Here is a 13,021-nt window from a genome sequence, read left to right as displayed (position 1 = left end):
TAAAGTGCTTCTTAAATCTTTTTTTTTTTTTTTTTTTTTTTGAGAAAAGGACTCTCTGCAGGAAGCACTGACTCACCTGCAGCCGGTCAGTACTGTTCTAACACCCACAAGCACTAATAACCTCAATAACGGTGTTAATTACATTGATAATTTCAGCTTTAAATCACCAGTGCTGCCCACGGCAGGTGGCCAGAGTCACTGACATTATGCTGACAGCGCGGCCGGGGCTGGAAAACCAGGGCTCCGGCTTAACCCGGGAAGAGGGAATAATCATCTGCCTCTGCCTGAAGGCTTTGCACCCAAGCAGCGGCTCCCACGGACGTGAATGGCAGCTCACGTTCGGAGTTACTGGACTTGAGGCTCTTCTCACCTGTGGAGCTGAGGACCTAGAAAACAGCAAAAGTTACCACCATCTGCCCAGGAGCCCACTGGCACTGAGCGGCCCTCTCACGGCACACTTCAGCTCCCTCTGACAATTAACAAGCTCCCCTTAACCTCACAGGGCAGAACGTTTTTTTTCCCATGACTAGTAAAGACTAAGATACAAGGCTCAGATATTTTTCTCCTACAGAAAACAATCATTTTTTGGTGGTTTAATTACCATGTATAATGGTAGGGTCCAGAGCAGTCCATGAGCTTTGCCCTTTAATTAGCCAGCAGAAGAAAAGCCAGGTTACTGCTTTTCACCGGGAGTGTGAGCTGAGGAGATGAAAGGGCTGGATTTGAAAGAGCCTATTCAGAAAGCTGCTGTCACGGTGTCTGCTCCTGGGGGGGCGCGGGCAGCAAACACACTCCCTTCATCTCCCTTCATCCTACAGATGATGAATGAGACCGGCAAATCCCACGCGTTCGTGCTTGCTGTGGTCTCCTGGGTGGAGACCCTGCACACCTTGGCTTGTCCCCAGCTGAAGGTGCATCTCTTTACAGAACCGGGACTGGCTCCAAATGCCAACCCTAGTGTTGAGCTGCTCTGAAAACAGGGAGGTCTGCTAGCTGTCACCCGCCATGCGATGTGTTTTTCCTAGCAGCGCATGGCCCAGGGGAGAGAAGACCTCACGGGTGAGGGACAGGCCAGGTCTTTTCCACAGGGACAGACTACCATGTCCTGTGTGCCTGCACAACAGCCCAGCAAAGCCATGCTGGCTGCTAGGATGGGGGCTCAAGAGGGCAGGGAAGACCCTTTCCACCACTGTGTCCTATCTCCCCCTTTCCCATCCCCATTCCCCTCCATCAGCCATCACTGCTGGGAGCACCCGAGCACCGTGCACGGCTGATCTCCAGCCAAGGACGGCTGGGGCCACAGGGAAGGGACCCTACTTTTTGTTTTCCTCCTCGATCTCTTCGTCTTCTAGATCGTTGCCAGCGCCTGCAGCCACTGCCTGGAGCTCGGGGCCCTGGAAGCGCTCAAGGAAGGGGTCTGGCCTTTGCTGCTCCTCATGCAAGCTCTTGCTGGCCCAATCCCTCAGCACCAGCACCAGCCGGACTATCCTGGATGGGGGAGAGAGGCAGAGTCAGGAGGTGTCTGCGGAGCAAGGAGAGAGAAAAAGCTTGAGAGCCAGAAGGGAGGCTGCAGCTGAGAAGAAAGCTCTCACAGCTCCCTCTCAAGCCCAAACATTTCCTTTCCCCCCACCTTGCAGTGATGTGTGAGACCAGGAATACACAAGCAAGAGAGCCCACCCTGGGAGAGTCCCACACCTCCTTCCCCAACCCTGCTGCCATTCCCAGCAGCACATGAGGAACGTGTGGGTGACGGGGGCAGAGCGAGGCTGCCAGCGAGGGAAAGGAGCCTCTGAGCGCTCCCGAGGCCCCAGAGGTGATGGAGCCATCCCTGCGGGCACCAGGGCACCCAGAGCAGCATTCACAGGAGTTGGTCCCTGCAACCCCTGAATGCCACACAGCAGGAGGGGATCCTGACCCAGTGTCACATCACCCAGCACATCCCCAGTGTCAAAGCCAGGCACAAAGGGCTTGGGCTCACCCCGGGCTGGAGGCACACACAAGTACCTGGCCAAGGCTCCCCTGCCTTGGAAAGTGGAGGCAGGCAGCTCCTCGCCCCGATCCGGGGGAGCCCCTCTCTGCAGCTCTGAGGAGGTGTCATCCTGGGTTGAGCAAGTCCTGCAGTGGGGAAAAGGTGGGGGGGGGCTGGTGTCACAGCCACACTGTGCCATCGTGTCATCCCTACAGCCAGATGAACTGGAGGAAGCGGGCAGCTGAGGTTTGGCATCGCAGCCCTGCCCGTGCTGGCTCTCGGCAGACAGACCAAGCTGTCCCTCCCCTCCCCTGCCCCACCGCTGCCTCCCTCAACCAAACCAGGGACCAGCCTGACCTCCTGGTGCTGAGCCCTGTCCCCTCCGTGTCACCCTCCACTCGGGCTGGGGCAGGCGGGCAGGGGTGGTGGTTGGCCGGTGAGCTGTGCAGACCATTACTCTTGGCCGTCATCCTCCATGTGAGGAGACCGCAGGCACGGACCCTGCCCCGGAGACCTGCAAAAGGCAGAACACAGCTACAAGAAGAGCCATGCAGGATGCATCACATGGTTTGAACACAGAGATGCAGCACAGCATGAGAAGAGAAAGGGTCGAACCCCATGGGATGTGCCCACCCCACATTTTCCAGCACCAGCCGTCACTGATGCTGCAGTAAGCGTCCTACAGAGCATTTTGCCCTCCCCAAGAGATCCCATATCTGCCCGTGGCCCATGAAAGATGCTCTCCTCGTCATTCAGGCTCCTCAGCCATTGCCAGGGCAACAGCATCCCCAGCGAGCTCTGCCATAACAATGAGCCCATGGCTCTTGGCACCACTTCCAGCCCAAGGACACGAAAATAAACTCGTGAGGGATGTAAGCACAAGGCCAGCCATGGTGGGAAGATGCTGTCATGCAGCAGCACAGAGTAGACTGCATGTACAAAGGTGTTTGCACCCAAGCATCCACCCTCCTTCCCCGGGGCACAGCAACCTGCTGGTGGTCTGCCCAGCGAGCCCCACCTCTCATCACAGCAGAGATCTCCCCTGTGTTGGAAATTAAGATGTGCTATTTAAAAATACCATCTGGCTTTAGAGAGCAGCAGAGAAGACCCTACATTAATATGCGGAGGCTGCTGTGGAGCTGTTAAGTGTTTGATTTCTCCGGGGTTTGTTTATCTAAAAAGCGAGAGATGCCCCCGGGGCTTGCCCAGCCCCAGCATCTCATGCAGCCCTCGCTGTTCTGCTGCACCCTCGTACAGACCACACTGTGCAAAAGCACCTCACGGAAACACAGACTCGCACACGCACGGACGCAAAGGCACACGGGCATTGCCCAGCCCTACCTGGACCACGGATTCCCACCCTGGCTACCCCATCTGCTCCCCCCGGTGCACAGTACACCCTCCATACCCACAATGCACGGACGAGGCAGGTTCCTGGAGACAACCCGCTCGTGCTCTCACACGGTGCAGCCCACGACCGAGGCTGTGCTTGGGGGAAGGCAATGCCTTGTACACCTCTACCAACACGCACAAAGACTACATCCACACCGCACGCACAGGGACAGCCATGCACGCCCAGGCGAGCCACGTCCCCAGGGCAACAGAGCCACTGCCAAGAAGCCACCGCTGTCCACTTACGAGCCTGGTGTCCCCCGAAGCCTTCAACACTGGGCTGCTGCCTGGTGTGGGCTAGCAGGGGTGGCTGAGGAGCATCCCTCCCCCAGGAGCCTCCTGGGCTGTCTGTGGAGCACTCGGGCTTTTAAAACGTGCGTTGAGCTGCAAAGCAAAGCCAGTGCAAGTGGAGCTGCCTGCACTCCTGCCCTTCTCCCCTGCCCAAGCAGAGAAGCAGGTGAGGCAGCCGGGCAGCACTCCGGCAGTGGCGGAAGGGTCTCTGCGGTGCACGGGGAGGATGCACGCGCGCGTGTGCGTTTGCCTCATCACTACAGCACGCCCATCCCCTGAGCATCCTCGACGCCCTGAGCGGCAAGGGGCACTTCAGAGGAGTTAATAGCAGCCAGCTTTGTGTCTGAGGGATGAAAGAGGAGGAGGGAAACACACTGCTCAGGGATGCTCCATTTCCCTACCCATACGTCCCCTTCTCCCTCTGTCACCTCCTTTATGGCTGAAGGGATCCCAGACATCTCCCAGGGCACACCCCAGCTGGAGATAGCAGCCGTCCCAAGCAGCTCTGGGTCCAGCAGCTCCTGAGTCTGCAGCAAACCCTGGGGAAGGGTCACTGCCCACCCGGGGACAGGGATAGCCAGCAGACCCCCAACTGGGCTCAGGTCCTGCTGCACAAGGTGGTGCATTGGGATTGCCTCCCAGGCTGCCTGCTCTGCTGCCTTCCAAGCCCTCTGCCCTGGAGAAAAACGAAGCTGGTGAGTATTTCCCCGCTTCACAGGCTGTGCCACAGCTACTGCCACGACGGAAAATTTGCAGAAGTAGCCACATTTTAATACCCTCCCATCCAGTTACCTCTTCTCCAAAAGGAGCAGAAGACCAAATGTGCTGCTCTGGAGTCCCAGCAAAGAGAGATGCAGAGTTTGAAGATGATCGTGAAATGCATCTTCCACCAATTTCTGCCCTCATATTTTGTTCACAAAGCCATTCTAATATCCAGTTAGCAAAAAAATTGCATCTCCAAGGCAATAAGGGAAAAGTTAATTTTTACCCCCTTCCTCCAGCATCTAGCCACTTGCAGCGGCTGAGGCTGCCTCAGTCCCTGCCATGCACATGGAGTCCTGCATCAGCACCAGGAGTCTCTTCACTATCAAAGGTTTCCCTTTTTTTCTTTTTGCATCCTTGAAGCCTTAAATTCCACTTGTTCCGATCTCACTGAAAACCTGGACAGCAGGAAGCCCAAAGGAAAAAATGGAATTTTTGCAGCCCTCGACGGGGCTGCTGGCAGCGTTGGGTGCTGCCTGGGTGAGCATGCAGCAGTGAGGGACACGTCACCTTGCTCTCGTCCCCACACCACAGACCCCGGCACTGGGGACAGCTCATGGACCAGGAGCACTGGCAGCAGCACACATCCCCCTTCCACTTCTCCTTTTGCTCCCTGCCTGCAGCTGCCTTCAAAAGCAACACAGGAACTCCGGGAGCTGCTCCCTCGCACCGTATTGCACAAGACACTTTATTTTCTGCGCGCATCGTTGTGGCAGTGACCCCAGGAGACACCCAGCCCTGCCACATGTGCTGTCCTGGGACAAAGAAGAGCCAGGAGGAAGAGGCAGGGAAGAGAGAAAGGAAATAAATAAAAGCATTGCAGCCCAGCAGGGACAGCATTAACCACAAACTCTCCTTCTCCAGATGTCCCCCAGCCGGGGCAGCTGGCATGTGTGTTTTACACCAGAGGACCAAACAGCCTGCAACTCTAGAGATGCCAGAAATCCAGCGTCCGATTAAATAAGCATGCGTGGCTGAGACATCCAGCACCAGGTCAGGGTCCTGCTGCCAAGGGAATAAACCTTACCTGTTCCCATCCACTGGGATACCAGGATCAGACTCCACGGTTGGTAGAAGAAACACGTCCAGAACACACAAAGTTTATTAAAATATGCATTTATGTGTCAGTGTTTCCAGATTTACATCAGGATTTATGCCTTATGTAAAAGTCATATTGTATTCCCTACAACCTGCCAATAATTAGCCTTTGAGAACACATACAGTTCGATCACCTCTCCTCCAAACATCTTCAATCCGCACTTTGAAGGTGGCGTGTCCCCCAAAGGGTCAGCACTTCTCGCCCTAAAATACAGCTTTAAAAAAAAAAAAAAAAAAAGAGGCCACAAGCTTCCTCCAAAACACATTTGCACCTCTCTGAGAAGAGAAATCAGCCAAACGATTTACCTGCTTTCCTGGCACAAGCCGCACAGCAGCAGCCCCCTTAATACAGACCCGTTGCGTGAGGTCCCCTGGTAACCCTGACCACATCCCTGAGCCACAAGCCACAGGAACCACCCCTGCACCGGTGCTCCCATCCCTGCCATACAGCAGGCACACCAAGCCCACCGCACCATCCTGGCTCTCATCTGCAATAAATCTCAGTGCTCTCCTCAGCTCAGCTCTCAGGCACAGGTTCAGACCTGCAATTACTTGTGGGACAATTATTTATTAGTCAATGTCCAGCTGCCAGATTTACAGTCACAGATGCTTGATGCGGTTGCAGGCAGAAAACACCCAAACATCCGTGTCTGTAAATAAGCTACTGGGACATGTAGATGACCTGCAGATCCAGCTACAGAGAGGTCTCGTTAAGCCATGCCAAAACCTGCCCCCAGAGCCTGCAAGCGCAACTCCAGCAGACGTGCTGGATGAACCAGCAAAAGTGTCTCAAAGTCACCTCAGATCCAAGTCTTACTAAACTCCACAGAAGGAAAGAAACAGCGAAGCTGTTGAACTGGGCTTGTTTCTAGCTAAAGTGCATCTGGGCCAAGAATTCCCCTCACCTGTGTTCTTGCACCATTGCTGAAGTTACAGCTTGGCAGCAGAGCTGGGAGCTATCCTGCCCTCTGGCACTGGCAACCTAACAAATATCTACTGCTGCCCAAATGGGCAATTTTCCATGGCCTGCCTGGTGCTATCACTGTTGGTACAAGGTCTTATAATCCAGAGACTCACCATGGGGAGGTTTCCCATTTAAATCTCTCTGGGAAAGAGCCAAGCTCCTGGATAAGTCCAGATCACAGCAACACTCTTACAGTCGCTTTGGATCTGAACATTTGCAAACCCGCTGCTGAACTGCCTCCAGCAGGATGGGAGCCGAGGAGACCGTGGCACAGCAGAGGCTGCAGGGATGGGAGCTCCTGGCTCCTCCAGCTCCATACCTCCTGGAGCAGGGGCTATGGCATGGGAGAACTGGCAGTACTACCTCCACCAAAGAGTAGTTGCACAAGCAAGGAAAGAAAACCCACCAGCAGTTTAAAAAACACTCAACCACTCCACCCAAGTTTTTGGGGTGGAAAATGAGGAACAGACCACAGCAGTTGGCTGAGGACTTTTATGGGGTCAGAATTGAGTTACCCAAGCTGGGACATGGTCAGGGGACTGGGCCCACCACAGTCTAAGACTGTAACAGGACCCCATGCCCGCAAACACCCAACACTTTGGTTTTGCATCTCCTCTGGCAGACAGCCCAAAGGCCAGAGGGTCTCCCATTGCTTTGCGCAGGACAGACACCCCCTATATCAGCCACCAATTTCTTATGAGACCTGGACTCTTCACAGCAGCTTCCCACACGAGCACCGACCCCAAACATACAAGGTGGTTGCTAGTGCACGCAGAGCATTTGCAGCCACAGCCCAGCCCTGGGACTACGCCTGTTGGGCCATACTCCTTGTACCCCTCCTTTCTCTGACACTTGTCTCCAGCTGCTGTGGCACAAGGTCCAGCTTCATCATTTCCCTCACCCACCTCTGATGCTAGAGCATGGGAGAGCGATGGCACCTTCATTGTAATCAGGGCCTAAAGGACACAGATCCTTGAGGGCCTACAGTGCAAAAAGCAGGTCAAGTTAATAAGAAACATGGAGTTTTACTGTTTGCAAGTACGCGAGCAAGGATCCTCTCCCTGCCCTCACCCACCCTGCCAGGGTTGGGCAGGGGAGGTCGGGGCACGGGAAATCATCTCCTCAGCCAGAGGCACGTGTTGATGAGGCAGGCGGAGATCAGCACAGAGTAGACCAGGGCCTCCTTCTGCCGCCAGGCGTTGCACTGCTCCTCCAGCACACGGAGCCTCCCCGAGATCCTCGTCAACTGCAAGGGAAGCAATGGGGCCGCTGTCAGCCTTGCAGCAAAGCGCAGGACACTGGTGACACCCCAGAGGCACGGGACAGCAAGGGATGGAGGGATGGGAGCTGCCGTCTCCTTCAGGTCCTCCTTTTCTAGAGCAGCAGCTATCTGTGCGTGGGAGAATTAGCAGCAGCACCGCAGCTCGTGAGCAGACGCTACAGGAAAAGGTCCTTCCCATCAGAAGAGCATCTTTACCGCCAGCAGATAGAAGGGTCTGGCTGTCTCATGGAGCCTCAGGGTAGGAACTTGATGGGTCAACACACATGTAAGTTCTCCCCTGCTTCTCCATTAGCAGCAGCAGCCTGGACTAGCTTGGCAACGCCAGCCCATCAGGGCCGAGAGACAGACCCCTGGAGCCTCCTCGCCCACCCTCCTATGGCTTTCCCAGGAAACATTTGCAGCCCTTCACCCCCATCTCACCTGCTTTCTCATTGCCGCCATCTCAGCCATCCCGACCTCCTCCAAGGTGCTCTCCAGGGCTGGGCCGGCCTCCTGGGAGCTGGGGAAGAAAAACAGAGATGCAGATGGACAAATACTGCTCAAGAGGTGTAACTGCCTTCCCACACATGCGGCGCTGCCACGGGGAGCCAAGCCATGCAGGTAGTGCGTGCACATTCAGGATGTGCTGTCTGGATGCGGCATCAGGAGAGAGTGAACAGTACCTGCACAGCGTCTACTCATCTCTTCTTAATCCCCATCACACACATTTATACCCCTTCACCATGCACCCCATAGTGATCACAACGAACCATACAGCACACGCCATGACAGGCAACAGGGAAAATGCATGCTTGTATTTCTTTAGAGGTCCAAAAGAGAGAAAAAATTATATTTACCAAGCATCCATTCTCTACAGTCAGAGGAATTCATTGAGGGTTGGGTAAAACATCTTTAGAGCCAGTCAGGTAATTACATATCACAGGGCCGATGCTGAAATGGAGGTATGATCTCATTTACATCAGCAGGTGAGGATCCTGCTGGTGGGAAGCAGCCATCAGCTGGGGGGAACTATCTGAACAAAAGCATCAGCCAGCAGAGAAGGGTCCTGTGTTTGCTGACACAAGGATTTGTTCCTCTCCAATATTTCCAGATACCATGAGCTCATTCCCCCCAAACCTAACAAAAAAAAAAAAAAGGTACCACTTTTTGCTCTTACAGCAAATTTTACCTGCAACTTGAAACATAAACAAGCAACCCAAGCATGCACCACTTTCTTCCATCCCTGGAAACAAAGGGGCCACCACTGGGATTAGCTGCTGCACTGGCAGAGGCAACACAAACCACAGATCTCCAGGGCATCCCTCGGAGACACTGCCTTACTGCAGCGCCCGCAGCACTGCGCCGCAAAATAAAGTAGATCCACAGTGAGGAAAATGGAAATTGCCATGTTCGGTCCGTTGCTCCAATCATCACAGGCTAACTCTACAGCAGTTCTTCTCACATCAGAACTTCCCTATGCACACCAGTAACTCGCTGATACCATAGGGGTTAATGAGTGCCTAACAGCACTCCTTCGGAGGCCTCCGGGAGGGGAGGGCATTTATTGCTGTTTGCAACATGATGTTGGTCTCGATGAAGACAAGCCAGAACAGTGTGTGGAGATTCAGTGAATCTCTGCCTGAAAATACTTTTGCAAGATAATACCTCCCCATAATGTAGCTGTGGTGTAAAATGAAACTCACAACAGAAAGAAAATCCAATTTCCCCCACCACAGAGCCATTAAAAAGGGACACATCCTGCAGCTCCTGACTAAAAAAAAATCCCAGCTGATGCAGGTGAACATCCTTTAGAGTAGAGACTAGAAATTACCTTCTGATGAGTCATACCCTTCAAAAGGTCACTGTCAGGCAAATATTCCAGTCTCTGTCCGAGACTAGACTTTTCTTTATTAAAGTTTCGGGACAAACAAGTCAGCTCAGTCATTTTTTTGTTTTTATTGTTGCAGAGGAGTATAAAACTGTCACAGTGAAGAGATACCGTAAGCATCTGAAGTGATGCAAAGTACCAAGAAGAGGCATTTCAAGGTGGCTGGCTTCAAAGGGACATCGAGACCTGGGGAGAGGTCTGGGACTCACCCCACTGCGTTACAGCAGCTCTGCAAGCTACCACCTCTCATGGTACCACAGCCTAAACCTCCTCCACTGCTGATGGGAGGAGGGAGAAGGTCTTAGATAGCCACTAACCAGATCTGTTGGCACGCCCAGATTTAAAAAAGAAAAAAAAAAGAAAAGAAAAAAGAAAATTAAAAAGCGATATTTGAAGACAGTCAGCCTACTGCAGTTAAACACAGGGACATCACTTTGCATCGTCTGCAGGCAGAAGCCAGCTCTGCCGCCTGCACCTCCGTGCCAGCTGGGGAGGGAAGGCAGGATGTGCCACTGATGGCACCCATGATGGATGCTCACCCTCCTCCTCATCTGCCTGCGGGCTTTGCTCAAGGAGAATTAGAAGTATTTAGAAGTTCCTCCTGGTGCTCGGCAGCTTTAGAGCAGTGGGGACACCTTAAGGCTGCAATGATGTCTTTGAACATGTTAAATTTACTGCACTTGCACAGATAAGAGTGTGGTGGAGGCAGTTGCTCCAGCAGATCCAGAGAGATTGAGGTCATTGCGTACCTGCAATGAGTGAGCACGCAGGCATGCTGCACCCTGGCCAGAGACATCGGCTATGGGATGAGTAACTCAGTGAAGCCAGTTCATGGAAAAGGTTAATTAAGAGCAACCAAGATACAGCCAAGGGTGCCGAAAGCCTGCAGGAGAAGGTGTCTCAGAGACAGGACCTGGGTCAGGACATCTGTTCTGGAGTTTGATTCCCTTCACACGTTTCTCTCCATCAAGCTATTACGGCATGCAGGAAAAGGAGCACTTGCTTAGCAGTGAAGAGCAGCTGAAATCCCAGCAATGTCACAGGCGGTGTTTGAGCACTCGGGGTGCCCGGGGGACCAGTGTTAAGCTAAGCAGAAGACACAAGCTGGGCTGGGTTAGCTGGACCAGGCACCCAGAGCTGGCGGACAGGACAGGCGAGGAGGAGTGCCTGGAGCCATGCAGGACCATCCTGCTCCTGCGCCACGCAGCCTGCAGTTCCCAGAGCTCGTGCTGGGCTTGTGCCTTAGGAAGGCAAAGGCAAGTCCTGGCAGAGTGACAGGGAGGTGGCTCAAGACAAGCCAAAGTCACCTGGACGGCACTGGGTCTTGCAGAGAGTCCTGGACACGGTGGAAGAGCACCTGGCCCAGGTGGTACATGGTTTGGAGGATGTTCTGCATGGAGTAGATCCTGCCTGTCTCCGCAAGGAAGGGGAGTGGGGCACTGCGCGCGGGCAGGGGGCACACGTCCAGCCTGGGGGGCACACAGAACCATGCCTGTTACTTCCTGACCTCATACCGCAGTTGGGCACAGCCTGGCGTCTGGAGGTGCCCTTCATCCCTTCAGCAGCTCCAAGCATCTCTGGGCAATGCCATCGGCACTCAGACCCCCACGTCACCAGGTGGGAGAACCCCCTCCAGCAGCCCCCAGGCTCAGAGGCAGTCGCCTGACTCTTCCGAAGCCAACCATGGCTGTGTGATAACCAGACCTTCACCAGCTCTCCCACCACCCAGGACAACCCTGGACTTCTAGGGGGAAAAGTGTCTCTGCTCTAGGATTAAGTTAGAGACAATTTCTCCACTGGAGGTACTCTGGAGCCCAAGGCCATGAGCAGAGGATCACCATCACCATGCTACTGCTCACAAGCTACGCTCAAATAGCTGGAAGTCAAGCGTGCTCTTCACCCACCCTGTCTGCAAGGCACCGCAAGTTTCAACAACCCTTGCAGAAACCCGGTTAAGCTCTGGTACCTTGTTTGCCAGTGGTCACCTGCCCACAGCCCCCAGCACTCTGCCATGCAGGTGCTGGAGCAGGAAAGAACGTTGCAAAGCACCGAAAGGAAGATGGGCAGAACCACAGAGACAGGGACAAGCCAGAGCAGGCAGCGAGGTCCTCTTGGCCCAATGGCCAGGCAAGGACTGACAGCACTCCCAGCCTGCTGCGAGAGGGGACGTGCTCTCCCATGTGCATGTCAGCAGAGAGCTCATCACCCTGGGGACCAACACAGCTGCCTTCAACGCTGCCTGGCCCAAACCTCTCTGACACCAGAAGCCATGTTCCTCTCATGCAAGAGCTGGCACCTCCTTGCCCTGATCTGGATACCCTCCCACCTCAGGACACCGACACCAGAGAGCATCAAAGCAGCACAGACAACAGGAGATGCTGATCCCCACCCGCCCCATACAGCTCTGGGTTCGTGCTCACCGCTCATGGTGCTGGCCTGAGCTGTGCAGGGCCAGCTGGGCACAGTCACTTGGAGTCTTCTCCCGCCGTGACCTGCTGCTGTGATGACCCTGTTGGCATCAAACACAACCAGGTTAGCGCAGAGAACCTGTACAGGGCGAGCCCACCCCAGTGCCCTGCGTGGTCTGCAGTGCCAGGAGCGCGTCAGCACGGGGAGCACTCAGTGGTGGGAGCATCACATGAGCCTCAACGGCCGATGCTGGAGCGGGTGGGAGACACGCTCACAGCAGGGCGAGGGTCACCAGCAAGGAGCCTGCTGATCTGATCTCTATCAGGATCAAAAATCCTGAACCTAACGCCTTTGGGAACAGCTCTTGAATCTCAGGGAGGTGAAAGCACTTAAGAAGGCAGACCAGGAGGTCCAGCAGCCAAACCAAGCCTTTGCCTGCCCACGTCAGGGGCCCCTCTTCAAATTAGGTTCACGCAAGGTTAAAATCTGCTTTCAACTCTGACACCAGAACCCTTTACGCTGCAATGACAAAACAGCTCCGTTGCATACTTTGGGCAGAACAGTGGTTGAAAAGGAACTTCAAAAGTAGCAGAATGAGGTTGTGGGGGGACTCAACCACCTCAGCCTATCTCCTGCTTCCAAAATGTGGTAGGAGATCTGGCTGAACCAATGTCCTGGCATGTAGGTGTGTACTGGTTATGGGACAGAAAGAAATCCCACCCCCCCCACACCCTCACTCCTACGATTCCTAGGACTTCCCAGGAGGAGGTAGCACTGTGCAAGATGAATTCTGGCTTGAGCTGATAACAGACCTCTAGAGAAACCCAACGCTGGGATTGCTCCCCCTTCCTACCACAGGCAACCTCTGTCTACTCTAAATACAGTACCGATCGTTTGCGTTTCTGGGAGCTTGGTCTGCTGGCTACGTGGAGAAAAGGGAGCTCCCCAAGGTGGGTGGGCTGTCCAGAGGAGTCCAGGGACTGCACC

The 13,021-nt window shown here is 54.4% G+C and overlaps 2 protein-coding genes across 2 annotated transcripts in view; both read right to left on the bottom strand.

Annotated features, from left to right (window-relative positions):
* CNGA2 (cyclic nucleotide gated channel alpha 2) overlaps window positions 1–2,439 on the bottom strand; it is a 6,255-nt gene extending 3,816 nt beyond the window's left edge. Inside the window, exons 1-3 of the mRNA XM_009889316.1 lie at window positions 2,327–2,439; window positions 2,005–2,115; window positions 1,318–1,488 (exon numbers count right to left, since the gene is read on the bottom strand). Of these exons, the coding sequence (XP_009887618.1) occupies window positions 1,318–1,488; window positions 2,005–2,115; window positions 2,327–2,439 (395 nt within the window). The remainder of the gene's footprint in view (window positions 1–1,317; window positions 1,489–2,004; window positions 2,116–2,326) is intronic.
* Window positions 2,440–7,590: 5,151 nt separating this feature from the next.
* FATE1 (fetal and adult testis expressed 1) overlaps window positions 7,591–13,021 on the bottom strand; it is a 6,255-nt gene continuing 824 nt past the window's right edge. The window contains 5 exon segments of the mRNA XM_009889248.1: window positions 7,591–7,722; window positions 8,179–8,257; window positions 10,933–11,094; window positions 12,046–12,134; window positions 12,922–13,021. The exon segment at window positions 12,922–13,021 is cut by the window's right edge and continues 23 nt beyond it. Of these exon segments, the coding sequence (XP_009887550.1) occupies window positions 7,591–7,722; window positions 8,179–8,257; window positions 10,933–11,094; window positions 12,046–12,134; window positions 12,922–13,021 (562 nt within the window).

This window comes from Charadrius vociferus, unplaced genomic scaffold (assembly GCF_000708025.1).
Source record: "Charadrius vociferus isolate BGI_N301 unplaced genomic scaffold, ASM70802v2 scaffold7, whole genome shotgun sequence".
Taxonomy (NCBI): domain Eukaryota; kingdom Metazoa; phylum Chordata; class Aves; order Charadriiformes; family Charadriidae; genus Charadrius; species Charadrius vociferus.
Note: the sequence above shows the minus strand (reverse complement) of the source record. Positions and strands in the feature narration are given on the sequence as shown.